General features: G+C 43.2%; 1 protein-coding gene across 3 annotated transcripts in view; it reads right to left on the bottom strand.

Annotated features, from left to right (window-relative positions):
- Cltrn (collectrin, amino acid transport regulator) overlaps positions 1-25,328 on the bottom strand; it is a 39,820-nt gene extending 14,492 nt beyond the window's left edge. The window contains exons 1-4 of one of the 3 annotated variants that reach the window (XM_075957418.1): positions 25,220-25,328; positions 13,877-14,010; positions 13,188-13,246; positions 7,206-7,291 (exon numbers count right to left, since the gene is read on the bottom strand). In XM_075957418.1, coding sequence (XP_075813533.1) covers positions 7,206-7,252 — 47 coding nt within the window. In that variant the 5' untranslated portion in view covers positions 7,253-7,291; positions 13,188-13,246; positions 13,877-14,010; positions 25,220-25,328. Of the gene's footprint in view, positions 1-7,205; positions 7,292-13,187; positions 13,247-13,569; positions 13,809-13,876; positions 14,011-15,755; positions 15,874-25,219 lie in introns of those variants that run through there. The other 2 variants (XM_075957419.1, XM_075957417.1) reach the window with 2 other exon arrangements.
- Between the last annotated feature and the right edge of the window lie 2,658 nt (positions 25,329-27,986).

Raw genomic sequence — 27,986 nt, 5'->3', positions numbered from 1 at the left:
CATCACCAAGTAGCTGACAGTCTCCCTGCTTCCTCAGCACAGGGCCTCTGTCTCAATCACAGAAGCCTCTGTGTTTTCTCATCAAGTCTACAGATGTTCTGTCCAGTCACCTGCCCAATAAAAGCTGTTGTCAACTCTTCATTCTCCACCTGTCTTTCCCTATACCGTTGGGACCATTAAGCAGGGCCTTCCCAATGGAGTTCCGTGGGTAAGTTCACAAGGAGAACAGTTTGCTTTATGCCACCCTGAACAGGCCTCCAAACAAATCACTCTTGACCCTGTGGTCTTTCAACCGCAACTTGGAAATGTGATACCCTCTGTTCTCTACATATGGGTTACCCATAAAAGTGAAAAGAAAAACGAAGTCAGTGTTCAAAGAAATGAAAATCTTTACGAGGGTGGATGAAAGCTGAAAATTATAGGAGGAGCCACAGTAAACAAAGCTAGCATTAAAACGTAAGTCTTGCATGTTGTTCGCCATCTCCTAGAAGACAACTACAACAGCATGACCCTGAGGCATGATCATCCGGCCCACAAGAATGAGACACATTAATGACCTCCACGGAAGAGACCAGGACAGTGCTTTTCCTTACAAGACTATTCAAGCCTATATTGTTGAAAGCTAGAAATCCTTCTGCCAGTAGCTACGTGTGAGAAGTTGTCTCTTTTCTTCCTTTCTGTGTCAGGCGCAAAAGTAGAAGCAAGTGCCCTCCACCCAGAGCTAAGTGTCTGGGACCAGCAATGGGAAGCATGGGGGATTAACTTGTCTTCCAGGCAGCATCTCTTCCAGCCGCTGCTACCAACAGGCATTAAACTGGAGGGCGGGGGGGCTGAGGGCAGAGGTTCAAAGTGGGCCCTTTGACAGTCAGAGAGCAGTAGCCTGGTATCAGCTAGCTCAGGTGTGGCCCATGCAGCTCCTAATAGTACAGGTTTATTTGTGCCCTTTAGAAGCTAAGCCAGTAGTTCTCAACCTGTGGGTCATGACCCCTTTGGGAGTCAAATGACCTTTTCACACTGTCCACGTATCAGATATCCTGCATATCAGATATTTACATTACAACTCATAGCTGTAGCAAAACCACAGTTATGAAGTAACAATGGAAATAGTTTTATGGTTGGGGTCATCACAACATAAGGAACTATATGAAAGGGTTGCAGCATTAGGAAGGTTGAGAACCACTGCTCTAAACAGTAGCAGCTCCTGATGACACTGTGTCTGTGGTCACCAACCTGGCCGGTCAGGTAGGCAGAGGGTCCCTGGCCTCCTTCGTGTTTTGCTTGTGCCCTAAGCCCAACTACCAGTCCCTCCAGTCCTGTGTGTTTTGCTGGCCAAGCCCTCAGATGTCGGGAGGGAAACCACCCTCTCAAAAGCTACTAAACCACCTGCTCCCTCCTGAGATGGGCAACTGAGCAGGTACCAGCTCAGGTACCTGGACATAAAGCAGGTGGGCAGAGGATCTTGCAGGGGCACTTTGCCAGAAAGCAGGGACCCCCTCTGGCCCCGACCAGGCCCTCTGATCCCAGGGTCACATGCTTCAGCTTCACCAGAGTGCTCAGAAAGCCACCTCCTCTGCTCCAAGTCCAAGCCGTGGTCCCCAGAGGCTGCCCCTGCGGCTTCACTAAAGGACTGGTCATGCTTGCCTTCTGAGAAGGAAGCAGAGCCTCAAGACCAGGCCATCTGCCTTCAAGCTGCTCACCAGAAATAGAGTACCCTTCCTGCCTAGGCCCAGGCCTCTGTACATAAGTCCTGCTTCAGGACAAGCATCTCTGTGAGTCCTTCCTTCAGCCTTCACTCAGCTGTCCAACCAGCTGCAATCCAGGATACCTTCTTCTCAGAACTTCTACGGGACAGCTAAAAGCAGATTCAGTGTTGCCAGGGATCTGGGGACTTAAAGGGGGGGGGGGTCACTGTACTCTGAGCATACCCACCATACTGGCCTCCTTGGCCTAAGAGAGAATTACTTTCCTGCCTCTTCATACTCAAGGCCCCAGCCCTTGTATCCTACCCTAACTCTAGGGTTGGTGGGCCTCACAGGTAACCTTCCCTTGCCCCGAGGAACCCACAGTAGAGACCTTGCTGGTATCAAAACCTTCCCTTTCCCTTGCCAACCTACTCCTTTCATCTGCCCAAAACCAAAGACCTATTATGCCCACCTTGTGTAATTAATAGTTTGTCCTTATAGAGTAATAAAAGTCTAACTATCCTCAAGTTTATCATCTTGTTTTTGAGATTATCATTTTTCCCTCCAGGATTATACCATGGTTTCTGTTAGTGGCACTGTTGAGGCTTGGGACCAGATTATTTATTGTCCCTTAAGGGAAGCAGCATCCTTGGGCTCTCAAGCAGTAGGAAACGGTAGAGACAACCAACAGCGTCTCCAGGCATTTCAAAATCATGGGGATAAGAAGTCAAAAATAAATAAATAAGGAAGCAAGCAAGCACTGAGAACCATAAAACAATTCTGACCTCTGCTGGCAAGAAACTGTCAAGCTCAGTATTCCAAAATGTGTGGCTCTATAGAATAAGTACCAAATATGATCAAAATGAAGTAAAGTATGCTTGCCAAAAAATATTTCCACTTTAGGGAAGTGAAGACTAAGGAAATGTAGTTCTACCTTTTCTTTGCTTTTTCTTTCTTTGCTTTTCTTTCTTTTTTCTTTTTTCAGGTTGTATTAGGCTAAGAATAATTCTGTTATTTGCCCTCACTAACAATCAAAACATGTAAAATGATTTTTAAATGAGCTATTTTAAACTTTTCAAATTTCCAAACATTTTTAAAACATGTGTTTAAATTGTATTTAGATGTCTGTATGAGTGTATTCACTTGTGAGCGGGTTAGGGTTAAGGTTAGGGTTGGGTGCCTTTGAAGGCCACAAGATGCTGTCCAAGCAACTGGAGCTGCAGTTTCAGATGCTTGTGAGCTGCTGGGAAACCCAGTTCAGGTCCTCCAGAAGAACAGAAAATGCTCATAACTGCTCAACCATCTCTCCATCCCCATCCCCAAATTTAAATTTAAATAATACCAAGGACTGGCATAGAAATGAAATCCCAAGAAGCTACAAAAAAGACAATGGGTCGAGCCACTCTGGATCGTTAATTGAAAGTCTTTTCTAGAAGACATAGTGTAGCTACCAAAAATTCTTATGTGCACACACAGTAAATAGGAACACTGATGAGGACAGTCCTTGTAGCCCTCTTCATTGAAGCAGAGAATCGGAACAATGTAAACGTTTATCAATAAAGAGGAATGCATAACATAAATATGACACATTCTACCAAAGGAATATTATCCCATATACTACTAGAAAGAAAGAACTCAGCACGATTAAGCCAGATAATTCTATTAGAGGGAAGGGGTGCATATTCTCTAACCACATAGTAGAAGCTGCTAAAATAAGAACTACATATTTTTAACAAACGGATAGAGGTTAGAGAAGTGGATCAGTGGTTACTGACACTTGTAGCTCTAGCAAAGGCCTGAAGATCACTTCCTAGAATCTAAACCAGGCAGCTCATAACCACCTATGACACCAGCTCCAAGGAATCTAGCGCCCTCTTCCGGCCACTGAGGACACACACACACACACACACACACACACAGAGAGAAAACAAAATTTTAAAGATGCTGTGGCGCTGCACGCCTTCTTTAACCCTAGCACTCAGGAGGCAGAGGCAGAGGCAGGGGGTTTTCTGAGTTTGAGGCCAGCCTGGTCTACAGAGTGAATTCCAGAACAGGCTGCAAAAAAGATACACAGATAAACCCTGTCTAGAAAAGCAAACAAAAAAATGAATACTTTTATCACAACTAAATATAAATTCTATAATTCCCACAATTTAAGTATGGATTGGTCTAATGAAACTATTAGAGTTTATTTTAGCAATCATTCTAAACAATGACTGATTGATGATTTTCTTTTAAGTGTTTTGCCAGTGTGTATGTATATGTGTACTGAAGAACCAGCCTGCCTCCATCTTAGGCTTAAAAGCCATCTTATAGTAAAGACAAACTAGGTTCATTCCTGTTTATGATTAAACCTCTGTTTCTCAAGGATTGGGCTTCAGTACAAATAATTCTGTACTGCCTGTTCCAGGAATGACAACCATGCCTTTGCTTCAAAAGGTTATACGATGACCTATGTCTACCTTGTTACGACTACCTATTGTTATGACTACCTTGTTATGCCCACCTTGCAACCATCTCATTGTTTCAGGAGCTCATTGGGACTAACTTGTCATGCTTATGTTCTGCTCCTCTAGCCCCACCACTTTTGCCCATCAAATCCTCCACCTGGAATTCCCCTACCCCCGAGCTATAACAGCCTTGTCTTCCTTACATCCAATGCTGACCTCTGGAACCCTGCCTTAGGGGGAGGCAGCCCATGCACAAGAATTTAAAAAATAAACTTGCTTTAATTAATTTGGCCATGATGAGTTGGGTTACTGGTCTTTTTCTTTCCACCTTTCCCCACCCATGCACGTCCTGGTGCCCATGGAGGTCAGAAGAGGGCATCGGATTCCTGGAACTGTAGTTATGAATAGTTGTGAACCATCGTGTGGGTGCTGGAAACTAAAACTGGGTCCCCTACAAGAGCAGTAACTGCTCTTGACCACTGAGTCATCTCTCCAGCCCCTGGCCAGTGACATCTACATGAATTGCTTCTTTTAGCAACTCACCAAAAAGAAGCCACCAATGTTCCTCTGTCCCCTTAAATGTATGAAACACTGACCTGAAAGTAATTCTCTGCAAATTGGCTCCATAGCTACTTTTCATCAATGAGACCAGACGAAGCCAACAGGTGGTAAGAATTAGGCTATTGTTTCTGAAAATCAGGACTAAAAGTGAGCTGGGCTGCAAGCACGAGACAGGTAATCCCCTTGCCTTTCCATGGATACAAGAACGCATTATTCCTTTTTAGGTCACAAGACTTATCCTTGGATAGTTAAGTAGAGCACAAAATTTGTTACATGCTCTATGCTTCTTATAAAGAGAAAGCAATGCCTGCAATAGACTTATACCTATCTTGCTAAAAGTGACAAATTATCTTAAAAGCCTTGTTTGTGTAATAAGTAGTTAAATATCTGTTTGCCTGAAAACTAGACTAAATTTCTAACTAAATTACAGTTTTCTTGAAAACAACTTAGAACACTTTGGAATTCCTGTTGCGTAAATCCTGCTTAAATGATATTGGAAACGGAGTCAGAACCTATGCCCCAAGTCAAGCCCAAATACCCATCCTTGAAAAATCAATTAAAAGAGTCAAATTAAAAGAAGAAAGGAGAAAGGGGGATTTTTTTTAACATGGTCACATTGAAAAAGAGACAAAGAGATCCAAGGAAGCCCCAAAGTCCATCTTGGGGTCCTAAAGTGAGATCAATAGTTTAATAGGAGGGCCAAGGATAGGCACATCTAACAGCCACTGCTATGGTGTGGTCCTGCCTATTACTGGCCCATCCTTATCTGGGCTTCAGTCTCATCCTCTAAGATGGTCAGACAAATAGTTAAAAACTATGTGAAATCTCTTTCCAGAAGACAAGCTCCCCACTCGGCTAGTGCCTTTTCCTTTGCCCATCATGAGATTCCTAGGGAAATTCCCATTTCTTTTCCTTCTTTTTTTGAAGGGGGGGGGGGTGTCAAGACAGAGTTTCTCTGTGTAGCCCTGGCTATCCTGAACTTTCTCTCTAGACCAGGTTGGTTTTGAACTCACAGAGATCCACCTGCTTCTGCTGGGATTAAAGGCCTGCACTATCACCAACCAGCCCAAAATTCCCATTTCTTTGGTGGGTGGGGGCTTTGTTTCGATAGTCAGGTAGTCAAATTGAGAGGCATAGGTATCTCTTGAGAATATTGTTACTTCTGTCGGACCTATTACAAGCAGACAGCGGGCTTTCAGGACAAGGCACTCCTGTGACTGCCACTACAGCAATGTGCTTCCTTAGGCTGATCCCACAGACCAAATGAAGGAAAACGTATTCCTCACACTGTCACCTTTGCCCTTCACAGAAAAACTTTCAGTGGTCTTGTTTGATATTTTGAGGAATTTATGATGAGCAATAAAAACTTCTATGTAGCCTGGGTGTTCATTGAAAACCGAATCACCTTTCAAATAAGCTACAGACCACCACAATATCCCAGGTCCTGAAGGAAAACTTTCTAAAGGCGAATTCCTCAAATTCTGAAATGTTCTGTAGCTCATCACTTTTGCCCAACAACAGAATCATTTAGTTGAACAAAGTCATGAAGCAGATGAAATGTAGGCATGTAAAGGGAGTTGCAGTGCCAGGACACAATAAAGTGCAGAACTTGCTGCAAAGAGAGCTAGCCAAGAAGAGACACTCCACTTAGCCCTGTGACACAGTAAGTGCTTTCTTTCCCTTTAACCTTTTGCAATGTTAGCACCTTCTTTTATTTAGATGGATTTATTTTTAATTGTGTATATGTACATATGTGGGTGTGATTGTTGTTCACATGCATGCAGGTGCCCCCAAAGAAGCCAGAAGAGGGCAGCAGATCCTCTAGAGCTGGAGTTACAGGAAGTTGTGGGCTGCCCTTTGTGGGAGCTAGGAATGGAACTGATGTATTCTGCAAGAACAATGTACACTTTTCACTGCTGAGCCCTCTACCCACCTCCATTATTTTTATTTTTAAAAATTTTAATGCTAGCGGAAATGTGAGGGAGGGAATGATGGATAGATATGATCAAAATACAGTGCATAAATGTGTGAAATTTTCAAAGAATAAATTTAAAATGCATTAAATAAATTTTTCTTTATAATTTGATAATGCATGAAGAGAATTTAGGGGAAATTTTTGTCTTTTTATATACTTTCTTTACAAAAAGCTTTTGAGAATGTATTGCTTTCAAGTATACACATGTGGGAATTGGGAAGCTAGCTTAGTTCTTAAAGTGTTTGCCACAAGATCATGGGAACCTGAGTTTGGCACCCATGGTAAAGCTGGGCGGTCCAGGCCAAGCAAGATTACATAGAGATTCTCAAAGCAAAGCAAGGGCTGGAGAGATGGCACAGTTGGTAAAGACACTTGCTGCCAAGTCTGTGGTTCTAAATTTGACCCCCTGAACCCACACCATAGAAGGGGAGGACCAACTCCCACAAGATGTCCTTCGGGGGTTACTAAATTATTCTCAAGCTAGAAAATTAAAATAATGCATTATCTCAAACTTGAGATGTCATGCTGTTGGCTTACTCTGTTGTTTCCCTGTTGGGAACTTTTCTCATGGCGAATGCTACCATTGCTTTGAAGAGATATTCTTCATCTGTGCCCCAGACATACTGAAAGAAAAGGGAAAAGGAGAATATAAGTGAAGGGGGGGGGCTGTGCAGTGCGTCCCATCACCCTCTTTCTTGTTTTCTTTCTCCCCCACCTCCATCTGTTTCTCATGCACTGGAGATCCAGGGAACTCACATTCTTAGACATTCTATAGTGCCAAGTTTGGTATGTTTCCTGCTGCACTCTCTTTTCTTGACCCTGTACTGCCACTAATATGTCAACAAATTTGATAATTCTACAACTCATCCTGATATATCATGAGAATATTGTTAAGATCTGGGTTCATACTGAGACAGAAAATCATATTTTATCATTGCTGCTCTTGCCATCTTCTGAAGGAAGGAACTGTAAATAAAATGAGATGACCCCTAAGCAACAGCAGGAAATGTATCCCCTGATTACCATCTCTAGACAAGAAGGGTATATTCTTTTTTTCCTAAATGTAATGATCTGTCCTGTTCCTTTAAGAGACAGGCTACATCCCCCCCTCCCCCAGGCAAACTGATCAGGTTTTAGCCTGAGTCCCTTCCTTCCCCCCTCTCTCCCTCTCCCCCTCTCTCTGCTCTTCTCCTCCTCTTTCCCTTCCATAATCCACTAAATAAATATCCAACCTCACTCTGCATGGCATGCCCATCTGTCTTCATGGCCTGCTGCAGCCATTTGGGGATTCACAGCATTTTATTTTTACCTTTATACTAAATACCTTCATAATGTCTGTATACCTTGTACTCTTTTTAAATTTTTAACTTAATTTTATTTGTGTGGATCCATGGGTGGTGTATGTGAATGCATGTTCGTGTTTGTGCATGCATGTATGCAGGTATACTTGCCCATACATGCAAATAAGGCCAGAGGTTGCAGATGTTGAGTGTCTTCTTTATTATTCTCCACATTTTTTGTTTGTTTATTTTCAGACACAGTCTTGATATGTAGCCCTGGCTGGCCTGGAACTAGGCATGTAGACCAGGCTACTCTCAAACTCAGGAATGTGCCTACTTTTGTCTCCCAGGTTCTGGAATTAAAGCTTTGTGCCTCCACACCTGACTCCACCTTATTTTGAGATGTGGTCTCTCTCTGAACCTGGAGCTTCCTGTTTTGACTGACTAGAAAGCCCCAAGGGCCTCCTGTCTTTGTCCTCAGTCCCAGCCCTGAAGTTAGAGACACCTACCACAACACTAAGCTTTTCTTGTTTGGAGATGGGGCACAGCTGGGGATCTGAACTCAGCTGTTCATGGTTGCACAGTAGGTTCTTTACTCACAGAGCCATCTCCCTCATCCCATAAATTCCGCGGTAGTACTGAAACTTTCTTCACTCACTTCTATTTAAGCCCTTTCTCTCAGTCCTGTCTAACATTGCTGCAGCAGAATGCCATCAAGAAGAAAACTTCGTCTCCCTTTAGGTCACATGCAAACACTAAATGTTGTATTTTAATACCAACCTCAGACATTATCTGAAATAGTCTTTCAATCTGGTTTCCCTTTTTCTGAAACAGGGTCTCACTCTATAGCCAGGCTGGTTCTGAACTTGAAGACTTAAGCAATCCACCCACCCAACCCCCCAAGGGCTGGAACTACAGATGCATATCATTATGCCCAGTTACTTCCTTCAATCTTTTAAAATATTTTTATTATATTTGTACTTATTTACTTTGTGTGTGTTTTTTGTGTGCACGCACACATGTGTAGAAGTCAGATAATGTGGGGTGATTTGGGATAACTTGAGGCATCAGTTCTCTTCTTGCACCGTGTGGGCGGGTCCTGAGGATTAAACTCTGATTATTTGGCTTGATGTCAAGTGCCTTTGCCTATTGAGCCATCTACCTGGCCCCTCCTTCGATATTTTAAAGTGAACTTGAAAAAACATTATTTGAGAAGCTTGTACAAGAGTGTAAGGCGTTTTAATTAAATCTACCCTACCTTCCTTCCAACTCCTCAAATATCCCCACTTTTTCCTACTTCATATTAACTTTTTATTTTATATCATACCATGAAAGTTTAAAAAGTATTAAATATTTCAGGGCAAAGATATTACTTTTTTTCTTTTTTTTTTCTTTTTTTTGTGATAAGGTTTCTCCGTGTAGTACTGGCTTTCCTGGAACTCACTCTGTAGACCCAGCTGGCCTCAAACTCACAGAGATCCACCTACCTCTGCCTCTCCAGTGCTGGGATAAAAAGCGTTAGCCACCATCACCTGGCAATAGATCTTACTTTTTAATGATATAGTCTAATAAAATAATTGAGCACAAAATATAAATAAAAAGTGATCCAGTTAAAATAGCAAACAAACATCACTCGGGGCTAGCTACGGAAATAGCTTGGTTGGTATAATGCTTGCCTTGCATTTATGAGGTCCTGAATTTGACCTCTGGCATCACAAAAACAAAATAGCGTCCACAAAAACCCTGTCCACTTGCCGAGCAGTGGCTTACAATAATCTTAGGACCCAGGAGGGAGAGGGCCCTAGAAGAATCACTGTAAGCTCAAGGGCAGCCTAGTCTACATAAAGAGTTCCCGGCCAGCCCAAACTGCATATTGAGACCTTGTCTAATAAAAATTACACATATAAGGCTAGAGAGATGATGGCTTAGGAGCTAAGTGTACATACTGTTATTCCAGAGGACCTGAGTTCAGTGCCAAGAACCACATCAGGTGCCTCATAATCACCTGTAACTCCCGCTCTGGGGGATCTGACACACTCTTCTGATCTCCATGGACACCCACATACACACAAACACACACAGAAACACACATAAATAAAACAGAATCTTAACTTTTAAAAAATAAATATACATATATATTGCATATGTATATAATTATATATACAATATTACAAGTGTGCATACATTTATACACACACGGGAGGCTTTCTTGTGAGGAAGTAGAGATGGGGAAGGAGCTTGGTCAAGTATAAAGGAGAATGTGTACCAGACAGAAATTAAGGCGCTAGTCAGAACTTGCCAGAACATGGCTTTAAACTGCGTTTTGGATCTCAGAGAGGATTCCTTAGTGTCCCTTACAAAGTGCGCATGAGCTCCATCAGCAGGAGTGCAGTTTAAGTCGTAGAGTAGAGCTCACAGCTATTGGCATCAGGAGGGGACAAACTAGGGCTCCTTTGTGTCAGGTATTGAGCCCGCAGAAGCAGCTCGAGCGGAGGAAAAGACTCAAAGCCTGTGTATTGCCCGTGTCACATTTCTGCTATGCCTTTCAGAGTGCGTCAGAGACGGTTTCCAGGCAAAGCAAGCAACACATAACGGTAATTAACAAAAATGTCCAACTGAAGAAAGGATAAGGAAAGAGTTACTAAGCCTTACAGTCCAGAGACCAAACTAGCACTCAGAGACGTACAAGAAGGCTTGTATAGCCTTATGTGCTTTCTGCCTACATCTAAGGATGCTGAAGCTTCACATTTTAGTTGAATGATTAAAAGTAATAAGAAAGCCACAAAACAAGGTTTGTTGTTTAATTATAAATTCACGGTGCCCTACCCCCAAATTACCTGCTCACCTCTTAGAGTTCTCCTAAGTTCTTTATCTCAAGACAATTGTCTGTCCCAAGACCGCTCCAAACCTCCTATTCCCCTCCCGCAAGCAAACACTTTCCCTGCTCCCTCGACTCTCACTGGATGCTTTGGGTTTTAGAGCCCCTCCAACCCCTGAGCTGAAGACTGAACCTGGGGCCTCTCACTTGCTTGGCCAGCACTCTACCACCGGGCTAAATCCCTGACCCCTGCCCTTGTCATTTAAAGACACTGTCTCCGCTTGTCAATTTAAACTCCCTCCTCCTCCTAAAACAAAGAAACAAAACTTCCACCACCAACACACTTCCCAGCCACTTCCTCTCCTCAAGTGCCAGACATTTCTCTCCTGATAATGGCTAATCTCCACGGGCTGGCGCGCTAGGAATGCTTCTCTCCTCCTCCCTTCTCTGGCTTCTCGGGCTTGAAGCAGTTTCTTCTGTGTACTCAAGTCCAGCTGGAGCCTGTCCACTGACTTTACTCCTGCTCAACTTGTTCCCACTGAACCAACAGCAAAACCTATGGCTCTGCTTGATCTTCTCTCCAACCTTTCCTGGCCAGAATTCTTTTGTACTCTTTCTTTTGACATGGGGTTTCACACATCTCAAGCTCTGTGTAATGAAGAATGACTGTGAACTTCTGAGCCTTCTGCCTCCACCTCCTGAGTGCTAGCAGGCCTGGTTTACGGGATGACAGAGATGGAACCCAGAGCCTCACACACGCTAGGCAAGCACTTTAGCAACTGAAGTACAACCCCAGCTTCCTGCCCCGCCAAATTTCTATACTTTCCTGCATGTTCACCCCCAACTTACCCTATTTATTTTAACCCCTCCAATATCTGCCTTTCAGTGCCACCACTTTACAGACAGCTCTCTCGAAATTCCTCACCAACCTTCATATTGTTTCACACAGTGAACTTGGCCTCTCAACAGCATTTTCTAAGTTCCTCTGTCTTGAACCCCCCCCAGCCGACCCCCACGTGCACCGCCATAGCACATATTTCCCTTCAAGGTCCTCAAATGCCATGTTCTTCCTCCCAGCTTCAGTTCCAGACATCGTCCTCCCATCCTTCGTGCTCACTAAGCTCCTCCTTGTGATAATTGCTGTGTTCAGACGTGATGGCCCTCTGCCATTCCTTCTTCTCTCCCCGCGGGTCTGTTCATGGTCACTTTAGACATTGCAGAAGTATCTGGTACTGAGGTTCCTGCTAAGGACAGAGCCCCTGTATATCTCTCCTTCCCATAATACTTGTCAAGATGGCACATTAGCATTGGGTTTACTGAGTATTTAATGGACAAGTGATTCTCTCACTATTGTAAGCTCCGCAGGGCACAGACGAGCCCAGTGTTCGCTGCCATTGCATCCCCAGCATCCAGCCAACTCCAAGGATCCTGGGCTAAGAAATCTTATACACTGGTAGGGAGCAAGGTCTGGATTTGAATCTCACTTCTGCCATTTACTGGCTTGAAATCTTCAAAGAGTCACATTATGTCTTTGGACCTGTGTTTTCTCACTCATCGCATGAGAATGGGCATACCTGAACTCAAGAGGGTAAGGGCTCAATAGGCTCATAGGAGTCAAGCACTTCTAATAGTCCGCACTAGAAATGTTTAATAAATGTCTTAAATGTTTGCTATTATAACAACTCTTACCTATCAGACGAATAACGAAAAATAAGGCAATTTGTTGGTCAGCAAATAGAATATCTCCGAATTCCTTTGGCAATCTGGGTTTTGTTTGTTTATAGTGTGAGGCATCAACATCACCCACTAGTTTAAAATAAAATGCAGGGCACACTGGGAAGCCGACACTAGAATAGACAATGCCATCTTCTTAATCCAATGATCTTTACTATTCTTCCAGCCCTTACAGGCTCTGTGAGGATTTTTAACTTCTAGGATTTCATAAGCACAATTTCCATATTGTCACTTTCAGAGTTGGGAAGAATTGAATGCTTTGCATAGAACTGGAAAATTTTGTACTGTAAAATATTTTTATGTTGGTAGCACCAGTCTTTCTTTTTGATGACTAGAACACAGGCTGACAAGATTTAAACCTCCACAATAGTGAAGAGCAGATTCAACCTGGACATCAGACCAGACAGACTCCTTTGCTCCATGTTACTGGATTGAGAGGTTTAAGTATTCAAAACTGTTTTATGCAACACAATTTTTCCCTCCTGTTTTCAATCACTCACTACCGATCAAGTACTAGAAGTAAGCCCCTTCTATTGGGGAGTCCCATTTTACTGTGATCGAGCTTTGAGAAAAGATTAGACTTGAAGACGCAAGAGAAGGTCACTATGTGGACGTGCTATCTATTAGAGAAAGCCTGGGGCTCAAGGAACACAGAACCTGAAATGAGCAGTCAGGTGTGTCACTTACTGCTTTATCTCCAAGAGCACTTCTGATGCTAAGTCTCACTTTAAAGGCATTTTCTGCATCTGCCAGAGAGAAACAACAACAAAGTGCAGTAAGTTAGGATGAACGGAGAGAAGAAAGCCCAGTAAATCTGACCGTTTAACATAGCCCAGATGACCATAACAAAGAACTACAGTTGATCTGCCCTGGTACCTCTACAGCTTTAATGGAAATCATATTAAATCATTTACACTTTTCTTTCCAACTCCTAAGAGCCATAGGTTCAACTTTCAATCCACATGTCTGCAGACTTAGAAAAACAATCGCTTTGGTTGTTTTTCACTCAGTGAGCTCGCAAGCACTTAGGAAGCTGTTAATTTACGTTTTAAATTCCAAGGCTACATACCTGGACGACAGAGTTCAGCATGAATAGCAGTCACCAGGAACAAGAGCGACCACAGCATTCTTTCAGAGTCAAAAACAGAGGACAAACTGGGGGAAAAAAATCCCCTCTCCACCTAAAGCTGCTTTAACTATTCTGTGAACCGGATTAGGGTATCAGAGAAATCAGCGAGCCACCATCTAAAAGGTTTAATAATTAACACTCAGCAGTTGAGTTAATACTTCCATAGAAGCGGGCCATCTCCTGTCAGTCATTTACGAAAACCTATCTGGGAAACAGGTTAGTTGTTTTTTTTTTCCCCAAACTCTACCTCAGAAGAATGTTTCCTCAGCTGACATCATCAGAATCCTCCCCGACGCCTCCTGCAGTTAAGCTCGTGGTGGAGAGCACCGAGTCCTCTCTGGAGGTTTTCTGTGGCATAAACTGTGTCCTTTCACTGATAGGCTATCATAGTAGGGAAACAAATATAACTCCTTTTCATCTCTGGTTAGAAAGGGGAACACTTCCTAGAATGTTGGTTGATAAACAGTCTCCACCACCCCCCCCCCCCCACAACAAGGAGCCGGTTCTGTTGAAGCCGAAGGTCTGGCTGTTGTCTTAAGCTCAGCGTTAATGATATGAAGCCTTGCTGTCCAATACGATGATTACTAGATGGTGATGATGCCACCATGGACAATGCTCTGTCCTGGTGCCACTAGGTAACCTCTTAAAGGGGGCGCGAACTGCAACGAAAACTGTAATTTAATTTAGTTTAAGTTGCCACGTGTTGCTAGCTACTGCATTGTTTGGTGCAACTATTTAACAGTGGCTAAGAACTGCTTACTGTGAACTAGGCTCCCTGCACTATTTCTCAAATCCTCACAGTGGTTACAATTATCTCACATATGAGGTACCAACGAAACTGGGTGTTAAAGTCACTGGCAGCAAATGGAATGAGAGCAATGGCTGTCCCTTTCCCAGCTACCCTGACCTACCTTGAATCCTGTCACCATCATACTGAACCAGTGTCCTAATAGGTCAAATCCTATTGGAAGATCTAGACCTAATAGGCCAAAACTGAAATTACAACCAGGCCCTGAGATACTCTGAGGATTGAGATACTAGGGATGAAAAGCTCTCCCCAGGTGGGCATCCCACCAACAGTGCCAATAAAAATCTGCAGGGTTCTATGCCTGGGCTTTCCCCTCTCCCCTTATGGTACTTCCTTCACGGAAGGTCAGGAATGGGAAGATTAGCTTGCATGGCTCTGATGTCAAGTGGGGCATCTGGGTTTTAAAGCATCAGAGTGGAAGCTATGAACAGAAACACTTCTGTAGCACTTGGAGAGACATAGTAAGGGGGGATTTGGTTGGAGAAGGCCCCTTTCTGTTAGCTCAACCCACCGAGGAAGGCTGTAACCATCTTCTCCACCTTGGCACCGAGGGCACTGAGAGAGGAAAAGCTGTCCCAGAGGAAGAGGCAGCCAGCCCAGCCATTCTAGCAATGGCCCTGTTAGATGCCATGGAAATTTCCCTAAGCAAAGAGCTGACCTAACTACTCCCACCCTGAAAAAAGTCGATAAAGTTATCTTGAGAAGGAAAAGTCAATCCACACATGGACAGAGACTTAACAAAGATTTCAGTCAGGGCACAAAGGCCTGTTTGACACAGATATCTGATTCGATTTGCTTTTAGTCCTGCATTTCATAAAGTAGTAAGTTCCCATATGCTCTTACTTACATGGATGTGACTAGGATTGCAGTAACACTAAAATACTGCATCTTAGCCAGTGTGCGACATTCATTTCCAACGAGGAAAAAAGTCTTCTCTGAACAATTACTGTTTCTCAGTGATCTTTTTGTCTTAGGTACATATATACCTACGGGCACTGCACACACATGGTGTACAGACATACACACAGGCAAAACACTCATACACATAAAATAATTGAAAGAAAAAATATGGAGAAACAAAAAGTTTTTAAGTACACCTAATACCACCAGCATGAACGACTAATGATGATGTATTTTAATAAGTGGCACACGTTTTACTTAGTTTTAAACTTTGTTTTTTCTTTTCTTTTTTTGAGACAGGCTGTCATATAGCCCAGGTTGTCCTCAAACTCATTGAATAGCCAAGTATGACCTTGAACTCTTGATTCTCTGGCTTCCAACTCCCAAGCACTGCAATTATAAGCATGCATGACCATACCTGACGGTTGTGGGTCTTCTTGTGTGTTCTGAGGAAATGTTGTTTTCACTCATTATAGTGGCGCAATCAGAACAAGGTGGCATGATGTTGAAACTTGAACATGGACCTTGTCTTCTTCTATCCGTGGAGGAATGGTGCTATTCTACAGAATCTGACGAGTTGCATTAAAAATGATGCTTCCTAGAATAATGGTAACTTTTAACTCTAGACACCAATGAATATTTTTCCTTTCTTTTTATATTTTGTATGTCTGTGGTATATGTACATGTATGAGTGGGTTCACATGTGTGAGTGGGTGTATGTGTGTGGTTTCATGAATTCCAGGGAAGAAAGAATGTAGGTATCCTTCTCTATCACTCTGTCTTTACTATAGGAGGCAGGGGCTCTCTCTGGCCCACGAGACAGGCTGCTAGTCAGGAAAGCCCATGAGCCTCCTGTCTTTGCCCCACCACAGTGCTGGGCACACAGATTTGAGTGTACAACCATGCCAGGCTTTTTAGATAGATTCTGGGGATTTGAACCTAAGTCTGAATACTCAGATAATAAGTCCTCTAACCTACCAAGCAATCTACTCAGCCTCCAAAATTATTGTAATTATATGATGATGATGATGATGATGATGATGATGATGATGATGATGATGGGAAATTGTATGGTGACACACATGTACAGTGCCATGGTATACATGTCAAGGTGAGAGAATAACTTTGCGGAGTTAATTCTCTCCTTCAACCTTTACATGGATTCTGGGGATAAAACCCAGGAAGTGCCTTTACCTGCTGAGAGCCATTTTACTGGTCGCCAAAGATTTGTTTGTTGTTGTTTTCTTTTCTTTTTACTTTTTTATTATTTGTGTGTGTGTGTAGGCAGGGGGAGGGGACAGGATTGGGAGCCCATGGCCTTAGCTCTTGTGTGGAGATGAGAGAAAAACTTTCAGTATCCAATTACTTCCACCCAAGGACCAAATTCAGGTCTTCAGCCTTGCCCAACAGCCACCTTTTCCTACAGTGCCATCTTGCATTACATTACATAGTAATCAGCTGCCTTTTCATTATCTATCAGCCCAATATGATCATAGGATTGAATCAGCTGCTGTATAAATAAGCTTGTTTGCATTGTTTAAACTCTCTTTTGTTTGGTTGGTTTTTTTGTTGTTGTTGTTGTTTTGAGACAGGGTCTCAATATGAAGCCCTGGCTGTCTTGGAACTTGCTCTGCAGACCAGGCTGGCCTCAAACTCACAGAGATCCACCCGACTCTGCTTCCTGAGTGCTGGGATTAAAGGCAGAAAGGTGTGTGCTGTCACACTCAGCTAAATGAAAGTCTTTTTTTTTTTTTGAGACAGGGTTTCTCTATATAGCCCTAGCTGCCTTGGAACTCACTATGTAGACCAGGTGATCTTGAACTCACAGACGTCCACCTACCTCTGCCTCCCAAATACTGGAATTAAAGAAGCCACCACACCACCACACCACCACACCACCACACCTGGAAAATTATTTAAACTCTTAAACAAACTGTGCTTTCAACTTTAATTCTAGCACTGTTAATTTGTCCTACAGTGCTTTTAAAAATATCTATTTTAGGCCAGGCAGTGGTGGCACACACCTTTAATCCCAGCACTCGGGAGGCAGAGGCGTGCGGATCTCTGTGAGTTCGAGGCCAGCCTGGTCTACAAGAGCTAGTTCCAGGACAGGCTTTTTTATTTGTAATGATGTTTCCTGCATGTTCCAGGCCTGAAGAGCACAAATTAGAGCTTCCTTGGAACTGGAATGACAGGCAGTGTTAAGCAACCTGATCTGGGTGCTGGAACCTGACTCTGATCCTCCGCAAGAACAGCAAGCACTCTTAACCACTAAGCGCCCTCTCTAGTCCCTCTCCCCGGTAGGGTTTGTTTTGTTTTGTTTTTAATTTATCTTCTTTGTAGAATATCATGTTCTCAAGTACCAAGGCTTGAAATACTTTCCCCCTTGCCCTTACAGAATCATCTTGAAAATGATAAGAAACACTTCCAACACTTTCTGTGTTTCAGCCACGGAGCTCTATTCTATCTCTTCTGTTCTTTTTTTTCCCCAATATTATTTTTATTATCTACATATCTATCTATTTATTTATTCATAGGAACAGGGTCTCCCTATGTAGCTCTGGCTGTCCTGGAACTCACTATGTGAACCAAGAGGGTCTTGAACTCACAGAAATCCATCTGCCTTTACCTCTTGGGTGCTAGTATTAAAAGTGAATGGCTTCTCTTTCCCTTTTTTTATAAATTTATTTTTAATTTGACACAGAGTCTCTCTAACTTGTTCAGGCTGGCCTTGTACTCATTATGTAAACCAGTCAGCCCTTGAACTTTGATTCCTCCTGCCTCAGCCACCTAAGTAGCTAGACTTACAGATCAGCACCACCAGGGCTAGGTAATTTTCAGTGTGTGCATCAATTTCTCTCATTTTCCATTACACTTCACAGAGATTTACCTATTCATGTTGTAACTGAGAAAGAGCAAGATCATGGGTCTAGTTTTCAATTCCATTTTGATTTCTGATTTATTAGTAGTTTATAATTTGATAAGTCTTTATTTCTATGATCATTATATGTTTATTTTTCTTTCTAATTCTTGAATTGGTTAATAAGTTCATTTATTTTTATCTTTCTCATAATGATTGCAAAAATATAAGATTATCAAATTTTATATATATATGTATGTGTGTATGTGTGTGTGTGTGTGTGTGTGTGTGTGTTTTGTATGAATGCATGTTTGTGTGCCGTGTGCAGGCAGTGCTGTAGAGGCCAAAAGAAGGTAGCTATCTCCTGGAACTGGTGCTACAGGCTTTTGTGGCACAGGGGTTCTCTGGAAGAGCAGACTGTGCTCTTAACTGCTGAGGTATTTCTCCAGTCTCTACTGATCAATTTTTATTTTCTAAAAGTTTAAAGTTGGGGCTGGAAAGATGCCTCATCAATTAAGAACACTGGCTGCAGCTGGGCGCGCTGGTGAACACCTTTAATCCCAGCACTGGGAGGCAGAGGTAGGCAGATCTCTTGAGCACCCAGGTTCAGCTACCAGCACCCACATAGTAGCTCACACCCATCTTTAAATCAAGTTTCAGGAGTTCCAGTGCTTTCTCCTGGCCTTCTCAGATACTGTATACACATGGTACACTTACAGACAGATATGTATTGAGGCACATTAAATAAAAATGAATATTTTTAAGTTTACAAGTACAGTTTTACGTTTTCTCTCTATCCCAATAATTATCTAAAAAGTATCTTCTACAGCAAGTCAGAAACAACAATCTGCTGTAGGATATTTGATCACAGTCTGGGAAGCTGTGTTTCTGTTCTACCTCACCTGCCTAAGGCACTGTAGCTGAACAGCCAATAACTAGGCAGTATAGGATAGGCTAGACTTCCAGGCAGGGATAGGCACTCTAGAAAGAATCTGAGGCACCACAGATTAGCCGTTGAGATGAGGAGGAAGTCAGATGTGCTGTACTGAGGAGAGGGAATACACCATGTGCCAGGATGTAAATTAATATAAATGGGTTAAGTTTTAAGAGCTACTTGGGAACAAGCCTAAGCTAAGGCCAAGCTTTCATAATTAATAAAAAGTGTCCCTATCATGATTTGGGAGCTGGCAGTTCAAGGAAATACCCATCTGCAGCAATCCAAAATGGAATCGTTTATAATATCAACTTTTATAGGTTCTTTCTCAGTTTGCTGCCAATAATCTGAGGAGCCATAAGTTAGTTGTCACAATGAAAGTGCTAAAAGCAAACTGGTTGTTAAGTAGATTGATAAAGATCCCAGTAAAATACAGGGGACGCAGAGTTAGATAGCTGGGCTCTTCTTTCTCAATATACCTTTTGCACAGATTTGCTGTTCATTTCGATTACAATTATTCTATTTGTTACATTTGTTTACATAATTTGTGCATATGTGTACACGTGTGCACAGGCCAGTGCATATGGAGGTCAGAAAACAACTTTTAAAAGTCGGTTGTCCTCTTCTGCTATGCACAGGCTCCAGGGATCAAACTTAAATCATTAGGCTAGGCAGCAGTTACTTTACCTGCTTGTCATCTCACCTCCTCTTGATAATCTGTCTTTCTGTCTGTCTGTCTATTTTGCAATGCTGGGATCGAACCCAGGAACTCATACGTGCTAGGCAAATGCTCTGCCACTTATATACCCAATTTTGAAACAGAGCTTATTAAGTTGCCCAGGCTGACTTTGAACTTGCTCTATAGCCAAGCAGTCCTTAAACTTTGATCTAAACTCCTGACTAGCTAAGATACCAGGCCTGCACCACCCGATGCAGATCAATGTACAAAATCTAATTAGCAAATTTCCAGAGGCTGTCTTGCTTTATGAACTGCTCATGTAGGCAGCTTCAATAACTTCTTAGTCGTTGTGCTAATGATGACAAAAATTTCAATCATGGCATATCAAATTTATTTCTAAACACTGAGAATATAGAGAACATCAAGAAAATTTTTAGATTATTGTTGCTGGAAGCTTTCAAAGGGCAGTCATTATCCTGAGACAGGAAAGATACATTAATCTCACCATGTTTTTAATACCATAGCAGTTTCTGGGCACATGATTATTGATCTCATGTGCAGAAGAAAATAAAATATGAGGTGACACAAAATAGAAATGTGTCTGTTGCCTTTCTGACTCATGTAGAATGCTGTTTTATTCTTTGTTTTGAGACAGGGTCTCTCTACATAGCACTGGCTGTCCTGGAACTTGCTATATAGACTAGACTGGCCCCAGACTCACAGAGATTCAACTGCCTCTACTTCCTGAGTGCTGGGATTAAAGGTGTCTACCACCACTCGTGGCATAAAATGTTTTTAAAGCTCAGTAAAGTTATAAAAAACATGTGGGTATGGAGGGCTCCATTTATCCACAATAAAGCAAGAGATATCCCTTTAAAATCTGAATCTATTTTGTTTCATTGCCACAACTGGAATGATTTTATTCGCTTTAAATTAAGACACACAGGGAACCAAGATATTTCTGTCCATTCTGCAAAATATTCTATTTTGACTTAGTCATTTTCTCTTTCTTTTCTTTTTGAGCAGGGTCTCACTATGTAGCCCTGGCTGGCCTGGAACTTACTGTGCAGACCAGGGCTGGCCTCTAACCCAGAGATCAGCCTGCCTCTGCCTCCAGAGTGCTGGGATTAAAGGGGTGTGCCACTAGGCAAGTCACTCATTTTCAAACAGTACTATTTTCTCCTCTGTAGGATATTGGCAGTTCATGAAGACATTTTTTTTGTCAGAATGAGACTGAGCCTGAGAGCTGTCTTCTCCCATTTTATATTCCTCTCTAATGCTGGGATTAAAGGTGTGCACCATAACCGCCAGGTTTCTATGCCAAACTAGTATGGCTACTGGAATTAAAGGTATATGTCACCACTGCCTGGTCTGTAAGGCTGACCAGGGCGACTGTTTTGCTCTGATGTTCAGGCAAGCTTTATTTATTAAAATACAAATGAAATATCATTATAGAAATAGGCAAACAAAACAAACAAACCAGATGTCTTCGTTAGGGTTTTTAGTGCTGTGAAGAGACACCAACCACAGCAACTCTTATGAGGAAAATGTTTATTTGGGGTGGCTTGCTTACAGTTTCAGAGGTTAGCCCATTATCATCATGGTGAGGAGCATGGCACTGTGAAGGTAGATGTGGTGCTGGGTCTGAGAGTCCTACATCTTGTAGGAATAGCCCTTTCGAATAAGCCAATCAGAATAGTCAAAGAACAGCCCCCCCCCCTTGCTTCTGTGGCCCCTTTAAAAGTTGACTATACCAGCTATTCGGGGTCCCTCGGCTTCCCGAATGCTGGGGGACCCTGTCATGACAGAATTAATAAAATCCTCATGCTTTTGCATTGGCTGTGGTGTGTGAGATGGTCTCTGGGGGCGACTCCTTCTCCGTGTTTGGACGCTAGAGTCCAACACTAACATGAGTGAGAAGAAAGTGTGGTTTCCTGGTTATTGGAGCCCTGAGCATACATGGATTCAAAAGCCCATGGGTAGTACGCGCACACTGGAACCCAACATCCTGAAAAGCCCTTCCTGCCTTCCTTTGTCCTTGTCGTTTATACTCATACCATTTCGACATCCAAATACTCCTAAGCATTCCCGTGTGCGTGTGAGAGAATCTCAACTCTCTGAGCCCTAAAGTCTGAACAAGCCTGGCTTTCTCAGAAGCATCTACACCAATCCACACCCCCATTCTCTTCTGAGAGTTCTCCCAGTTGTTCCTGCTACTTGCTAATGCTCTCGCAGACCTCTGTCCTTGTGTGTTTCTCCACACAAGATCTCCTGAAATGGAACCTGAGAGGTTTTATTTGCCTTTACACATCCCAGCCATTGTTCCAAGTCTGCCTCATTACCATCTCTTTTGAGGAGTCTTTCCTTTGCTTTTTTGGTACAGATTTGTAAGTGGCTCATGTAACCATTGTTCTCAAAGCACTTCTCTCCCACAAGTACATCCATTTCTTTTCCACATAATTTAATTCCCAGTTCTACAAAGTCAACCTCCCCTAGCACAGGCTCAGTTTTGCATGTCATACCCCAAAAGTGTTTCAAAGTTGCACAAAACTAAACTGACTAATTTAAGCCAAAAAGTGAATTTCTAGTAGCTTGACACCTCGGAGGTGAAGGACAGTCCCGTGAATGACATTGTCAGTTCATTCTTCACATCACTGCTCAGAGTAAAACAGTTTCCAATATCCTTGATCAACAAGGAATGCTACAATTTTGATGTCTCCACCTCACCCATGCTCACTTTTTTTATTCAAAATTTTTATACAGTTTTAAGGGGTGTTGGTTTTTGAGACAAGATTTCTATATGTAGCTTTAGCTGTCCTGGAGCTAGCTGCGAAGACCAGGCTGGCCTCAAACTCACAGATCTACCTGCCTCTGCCTCTCAAGTGCTGGAATTAAAGGCGTGCGCCACCATTGCCTAGTTATCTAATATTTTTTATCATATTCTTTCTCGTCCCCCCAACTCCTCCTAGATTCTCCCCACTTCCCTAACCATCCAACTTTGTTTTTTCTCTCTCCCTGTCTTTCTTTTTCTGTCTTCCTGTCTCTCTCTTTATCGATCTATCTACAAATATTAAACTCAAAACAAAGCCGGATGATAGTGTTACACGCCATTAATCCCAGCACTTACTTGGGAGGCAGAGGCAGGTGGATCTCTGTGAGTTTGAGACCAGCCTGGTCTACAGTAGCTAGTTGCAGGACAGGCTCCAAAGCTACAGAAAAACCCTGTCTCAAAAAACCAAAAAGAGCCGGGCGATGGTGGCGCACGCCTTTAATCCCAGCACTCGGGAGGCAGAGGCAAGCAGATCTCTGTGAGTTCAAGACCAGCCTGGTCTACAAGAGCTAGTTCCAGGACAGGCTCCAAAACCACAGAGAAACCCTGGCTCGAAAAAAAAAACCCAAATAAAACCAAAAAGAAAAAAATCAAAACAAACAAACACACACATTCAATCCATTTTGGTTTGGCCAATTATTCCTGGGTATGGGGCCTGCCTGGCATTTCATTCCATGCTCATTTTAGGTGAGGAAATCACATACAGGGATATTAAAAAAGCTCATCAAATTTTGTAAGTTAATCAATAGCTATAATCGTGATGAACTTTGTCTTATTTTTCACAGGTTAACATTTTTGTTAGTCACAGAAAGTTAATCACTACTGCTTGGAAATAAAAATTAATTCAGAGAAACCAGGTAAATGAAAGTCCGCCAACTTTTCTAAGGTAGGATTTTTTTAAAGCAAGTTCTGACTGGGCAGTGGTGGCGCACGCCTTTAATCCCAGCATTTGGGAGGCAGAGGCAGGCGGATCTCTGTGAGTTTGAAGCCAGTCAGATGTACTGAGCTAGTTCCACAACAGCTAGGCTACAAAAGAAACCCTGTCTTGGAAAACAACCAAATAAATCAATAACTGCAAGATCTCTCTATGTAGCCTTGGTTGTCCTGGAACTGACTACGTAGGTGAGGCTGGCCTCCCAAGTGCTGGAAGTCAAGGTGTGTGCCACCATGCCCAGCTTTCAGACAAGAACTGAATGGTCAGTTTCTTCAATGAGCTGTGTCTCATCTTGGGAATGGAAATGCTATAATGAATTTCATCTACTAGAAGCCTAAAAGCAAGACTTAGCTGACATTTTGTCCAATATGTGCATGTTTCCACTGTTGCCCGGGTTTGTTAAGTAAGGATTATAGAGGGCCGCTGTTTTGGATTTAGAACCTGCATGAGGTCTCAGGAAACATGCCATAGCAAAATGCAATCACTCTTTCAAAATGTCTCAACTGAGTGGAAATTTTAAGGAAGCAGATAGATCTCAACAACCCAGCTTTTCCAGAAAATCCGGGGTTCCCGTTGACTTGAGTCATTCAAGATAAGGAAATCTCTTCTACTTATTAACTCTTACTAAGACTACACTAAAGGCACTTGATGTTAGCCAACTCTGTGTGTGTGTATGTGAATGCACATGTGTGTTTATATGTGTATATTAATCTGGTCTCAATTTCCATCTTACAAAACCCAATGTTCTGCTATTGCACAGTGCAAACTTTAATGCTATTTTGTAGAAGAGAAGCTGCCCCATTTCATGAATCACAAATAAAAGTCAATTATATCGATTACTGCATCTATTGCTTTTGCCTCTGGGCAGTTCTAAGAATTTTGTCATGACATTTTTTTCTAGCATGAATTTATTGCAACCATGCTCTATGGAGTAGTATTATTCAGCCTTAATTCTCAATTTTGCTGCTAGTTGGGCAGTCAGGTTTAGGCCTCTTTGTACAGATTTCTTATGCAAACCTCTACAAATGTGGGTGGGAGGTATCAGGTGATATAACCTTTAAATTATATAGTCTCGGCTTCCTAACAGCATCTTAAGCATACCCTCATTCTCACTGATGCAAAAGGCAAATGAATTACCCAACGCCTCAGAGTTTCCAATGCAGAGACCTGGCCAACAATAATGAACTTGAACCCTCTACTATCTGAATTTCATCTCAACAGCCTTACAATGAGAAATAATTGTGTGGACTGCAGATGCATGTGCACACGTGCGCACACATACATTTGACTCCCATCACTATAAATCAGAGATGTAAAATCTTATTTTCAGACACTTGCCTTTCTTTTGCCCATGTCAGACATGATCAATTGATCATGGATTTTTTTTCTTTTGGGTGTAAAGGAAACATTACTTCCCATATTAAGTTATTTAGCCAACCAACACAGATGAAATTCTTTTGTAGTGACAGACAGGGAAAGATAATCGAAATGCAACTTTGAATTAAGCCAGGCTATTGAGGGTCTAGGCACTCAGCTGAAGTGGAAAGTTTGGACAGTTCCTGAATTTCATTTATTGCAATTGTGGCAACAATTTACATTAAGGGGGCCCGGGGATCACTATCTGTGGCCCCTTCTTTCCACTTACCTCGCATCGTCATCATGAGTTATGGTCTAGAGGTCTTGAATGGCTTTGTTTTCTCTGCCAGTTAAGGAGTTAAAAGGAGCGAAAATCTCCAGGGCATTGGGAGAAGACAGCAGCAGACAGAAGCAGCTGGTGAAGAAAAGGTTTTTTTATTGGAGATGAAGAAGTACACACACACACACACACACACACAGCACAGCACACACACAATGCACAACTGCAAAGCAATGGGGAGACTTGGGAAGCTGAAGCCCAGTCTCTATTTCAGGGGTGGGATTTTTAACGGTCAGAAGAAGGCACCAGATCTCATTACAGGAATCACCAAGTGGTTCCTGGGAATTGAACTCAGGACCTCTAGAAGGACAGTCAGTGTTCTTAACCTCTGAGCCACCTCTCCAACACCTTTCAAGGGGTTTTTGAGTGGGCCTTTCTTTCCCAGTTTAGGAATGGTCAGTTTGCACAAAGGCAGGGAGGCTGGGGTCCACAAGGCTGGGGTAGGTTCTGGTTTGTCCTTAATCTTGTTGGACTGGAAGGGGGGCCTTACCAGACCTTTTTGTTCTCCAAACAGGGTCTCTCTATGTAGTCTGGGCTGGCCTGGGGCTCGCTATGTAGACCAGGTTGGCCCCAAACTCACAGAAATCCACCTCGGGCCTTTGTTTTAAGGTGCCAGTCTTTTGTCTCTGGTGAGGAAGAAGGTGAGGAAGAAGTCAGACAGGGAATGGGTCTAGCTCCTGAGCCCCAGCAAGGAATCGGAAGTTTCCCTCAGGGTATGAGTTAAGAAGTGTTTTTCAAAACCCAAATCTCGATTGGTTTTTATGAATATTATAAAATCGTAAAATAATTTTCATTTCCTCCATTCTGTGGCCCTTTAGAAGCTTAGATCCTCACCTACTTTCCACCTTCCGATACTGTTCTATATCTGATGGTTTGCCGTTAGATGTCTTATTCACCCTCAATAAACTTTTCCTCCAATTCTTAATATTTCTCTTGCAGAATGTTGTGTATATTTTAGTAAGTTGCTTCAAATCATCTCTGGAAGATGAAGGATAACTAATGTTATCAAAACTAAAGCAGCCGGGCGATGGTGGCTCACGCCTTTAATCCCAGCACTCGGGAGGCAGAGGCAGGCGGATCTCTGTGAGTTCGAGACCAGCCTGGTCTACAGAGCTAGTTCCAGGACAGGCTCCAAAGCCACAGAGAAACCCTGTCTCGAAAAACCAAAAAAAAAAAAAAAAAACTAAAGCAGTAACTTATATAGGGTGAGGAACTTAGGAGGTGCCCCAAGAGGTAACACAGGCCAGTACGCATGCATGGTAAGAGGGTTCTAAAAGAGAACCCTTCAGTTTGAGAGAACCGCTCTGATAGGCCAGCAGGAGTGTCTAAAGCGGAGGTGGGGGGGGGAGCGATGTAAACCCGCCAAGTTTGGGTACCATGGAAACGGCCCCACCAGTAAGGGGAGGTAGATGGTGCAGCCCAGAGGAAGAGGCGTGGCCTAGGCGTCAATTGAACCATGAGGACGTGGTTACGGATGGAGGCGGACTGGTGGAGTGGGCGGGGAGCAGAATTAGCTCGAGTGTCAGAGAGTGGCCGCTGCCGGAGGACGAGGGCGTGAACAATTCAGTTCCTGGCTGTGGTCAGAGTCCCGTCATAGGTATACCTGCGGAACAACGGCGGAAAGAAGGCGCCCAGACGGCCGGATCGCTAGGGCGAGCGCTGCCGCAGGGCGGGACTTCCGGTTATCAAGCGTGCTGGTCAGAAGTCATGAACTCACGTAGTGTTGTGACGTGAGGGGGTGTATCCAACATGGCTGCGCGCACGAAACAGTGTGCCGGGAGTCCTCGCGGACTCGATCCCGGTAAGTGCGGGCAACTCTGTGTAGCATTAGCAACAGTGTAACATGGCCTTCTGAGAGGACAAGCCCTTGGCCCTTACACTATCGCGCTCTATCGTGGATCGGGGAGACCTCTAAGATGTAGGACCCCGAGTCTAGCGGAGGTCCTGCCGAGCAAGGAAGGTGTGGGGTGTCGATTGGCCGGTTACTGAAAGACCCCTACCTAGCAGCATTAAGTTAACAGCAGCAATAACGCTATTTTACAAGGCTTGAATTTTTGAGCAATATAATTAGAAGCTAGGACAGGGGAGTTTAACTTAGAGATAAGGGCTGTGGTCAGCTTAGGGGCAGGGGCGCTGAGCAAGGCAAGATATCTCTGGTCAACCATCCGGACTGTCAGCAGGGGACTTGGGGTCCAAAGGAAGAATGACACCCTAGATAGGCCAGAATAGCATGTATATCTGATTTCTTGGAAACCACGAAATTGTACTCAGTTTGAACCCGAGCCTTGTTTGAATTGCCCAATCAGAACCCTGTAACTATGCATCTCGCTTCTGTTCCCACGCTTCTGCTTCCCTACCCTATAAAAAACCCACTGTTCCAACCTGAAGGTGCGCAAGTCCTCCGAAAGACTTGTTGCCCGCAGGTACCTGTGTTAACTCAATAAACCTCTTGCTGTTGCAGCCGTATGAGTGGCCTCGCTGTTCTTTGGGAGGGTCTCCCCAGACTGAAAGGCAGCCCACCTTGGGGGTCTTTCAGTTACCAGTGCTCTCTCTTCTATAAAGGGTCACCAGATGACCTCTGAAGATGGTTTCCACTTGGGAGGTGACGAGACTGTGTTGGACTCTTGCATCCAAACACCGAGAAGGAGTCGCCCCCAGAGACCATCTCACACACCACAGCCAATGCAAAAGCATGAGGATTTTATTAAAAGCATGA

Source organism: Microtus pennsylvanicus, chromosome X, assembly GCF_037038515.1.
Source record: "Microtus pennsylvanicus isolate mMicPen1 chromosome X, mMicPen1.hap1, whole genome shotgun sequence".
In the NCBI taxonomy this organism is placed as follows: Eukaryota; Metazoa; Chordata; class Mammalia; order Rodentia; family Cricetidae; genus Microtus; species Microtus pennsylvanicus.
The sequence above is the reverse complement of the archived record's forward strand: the minus strand, read 5'-3'. Positions and strand labels throughout refer to the sequence as shown.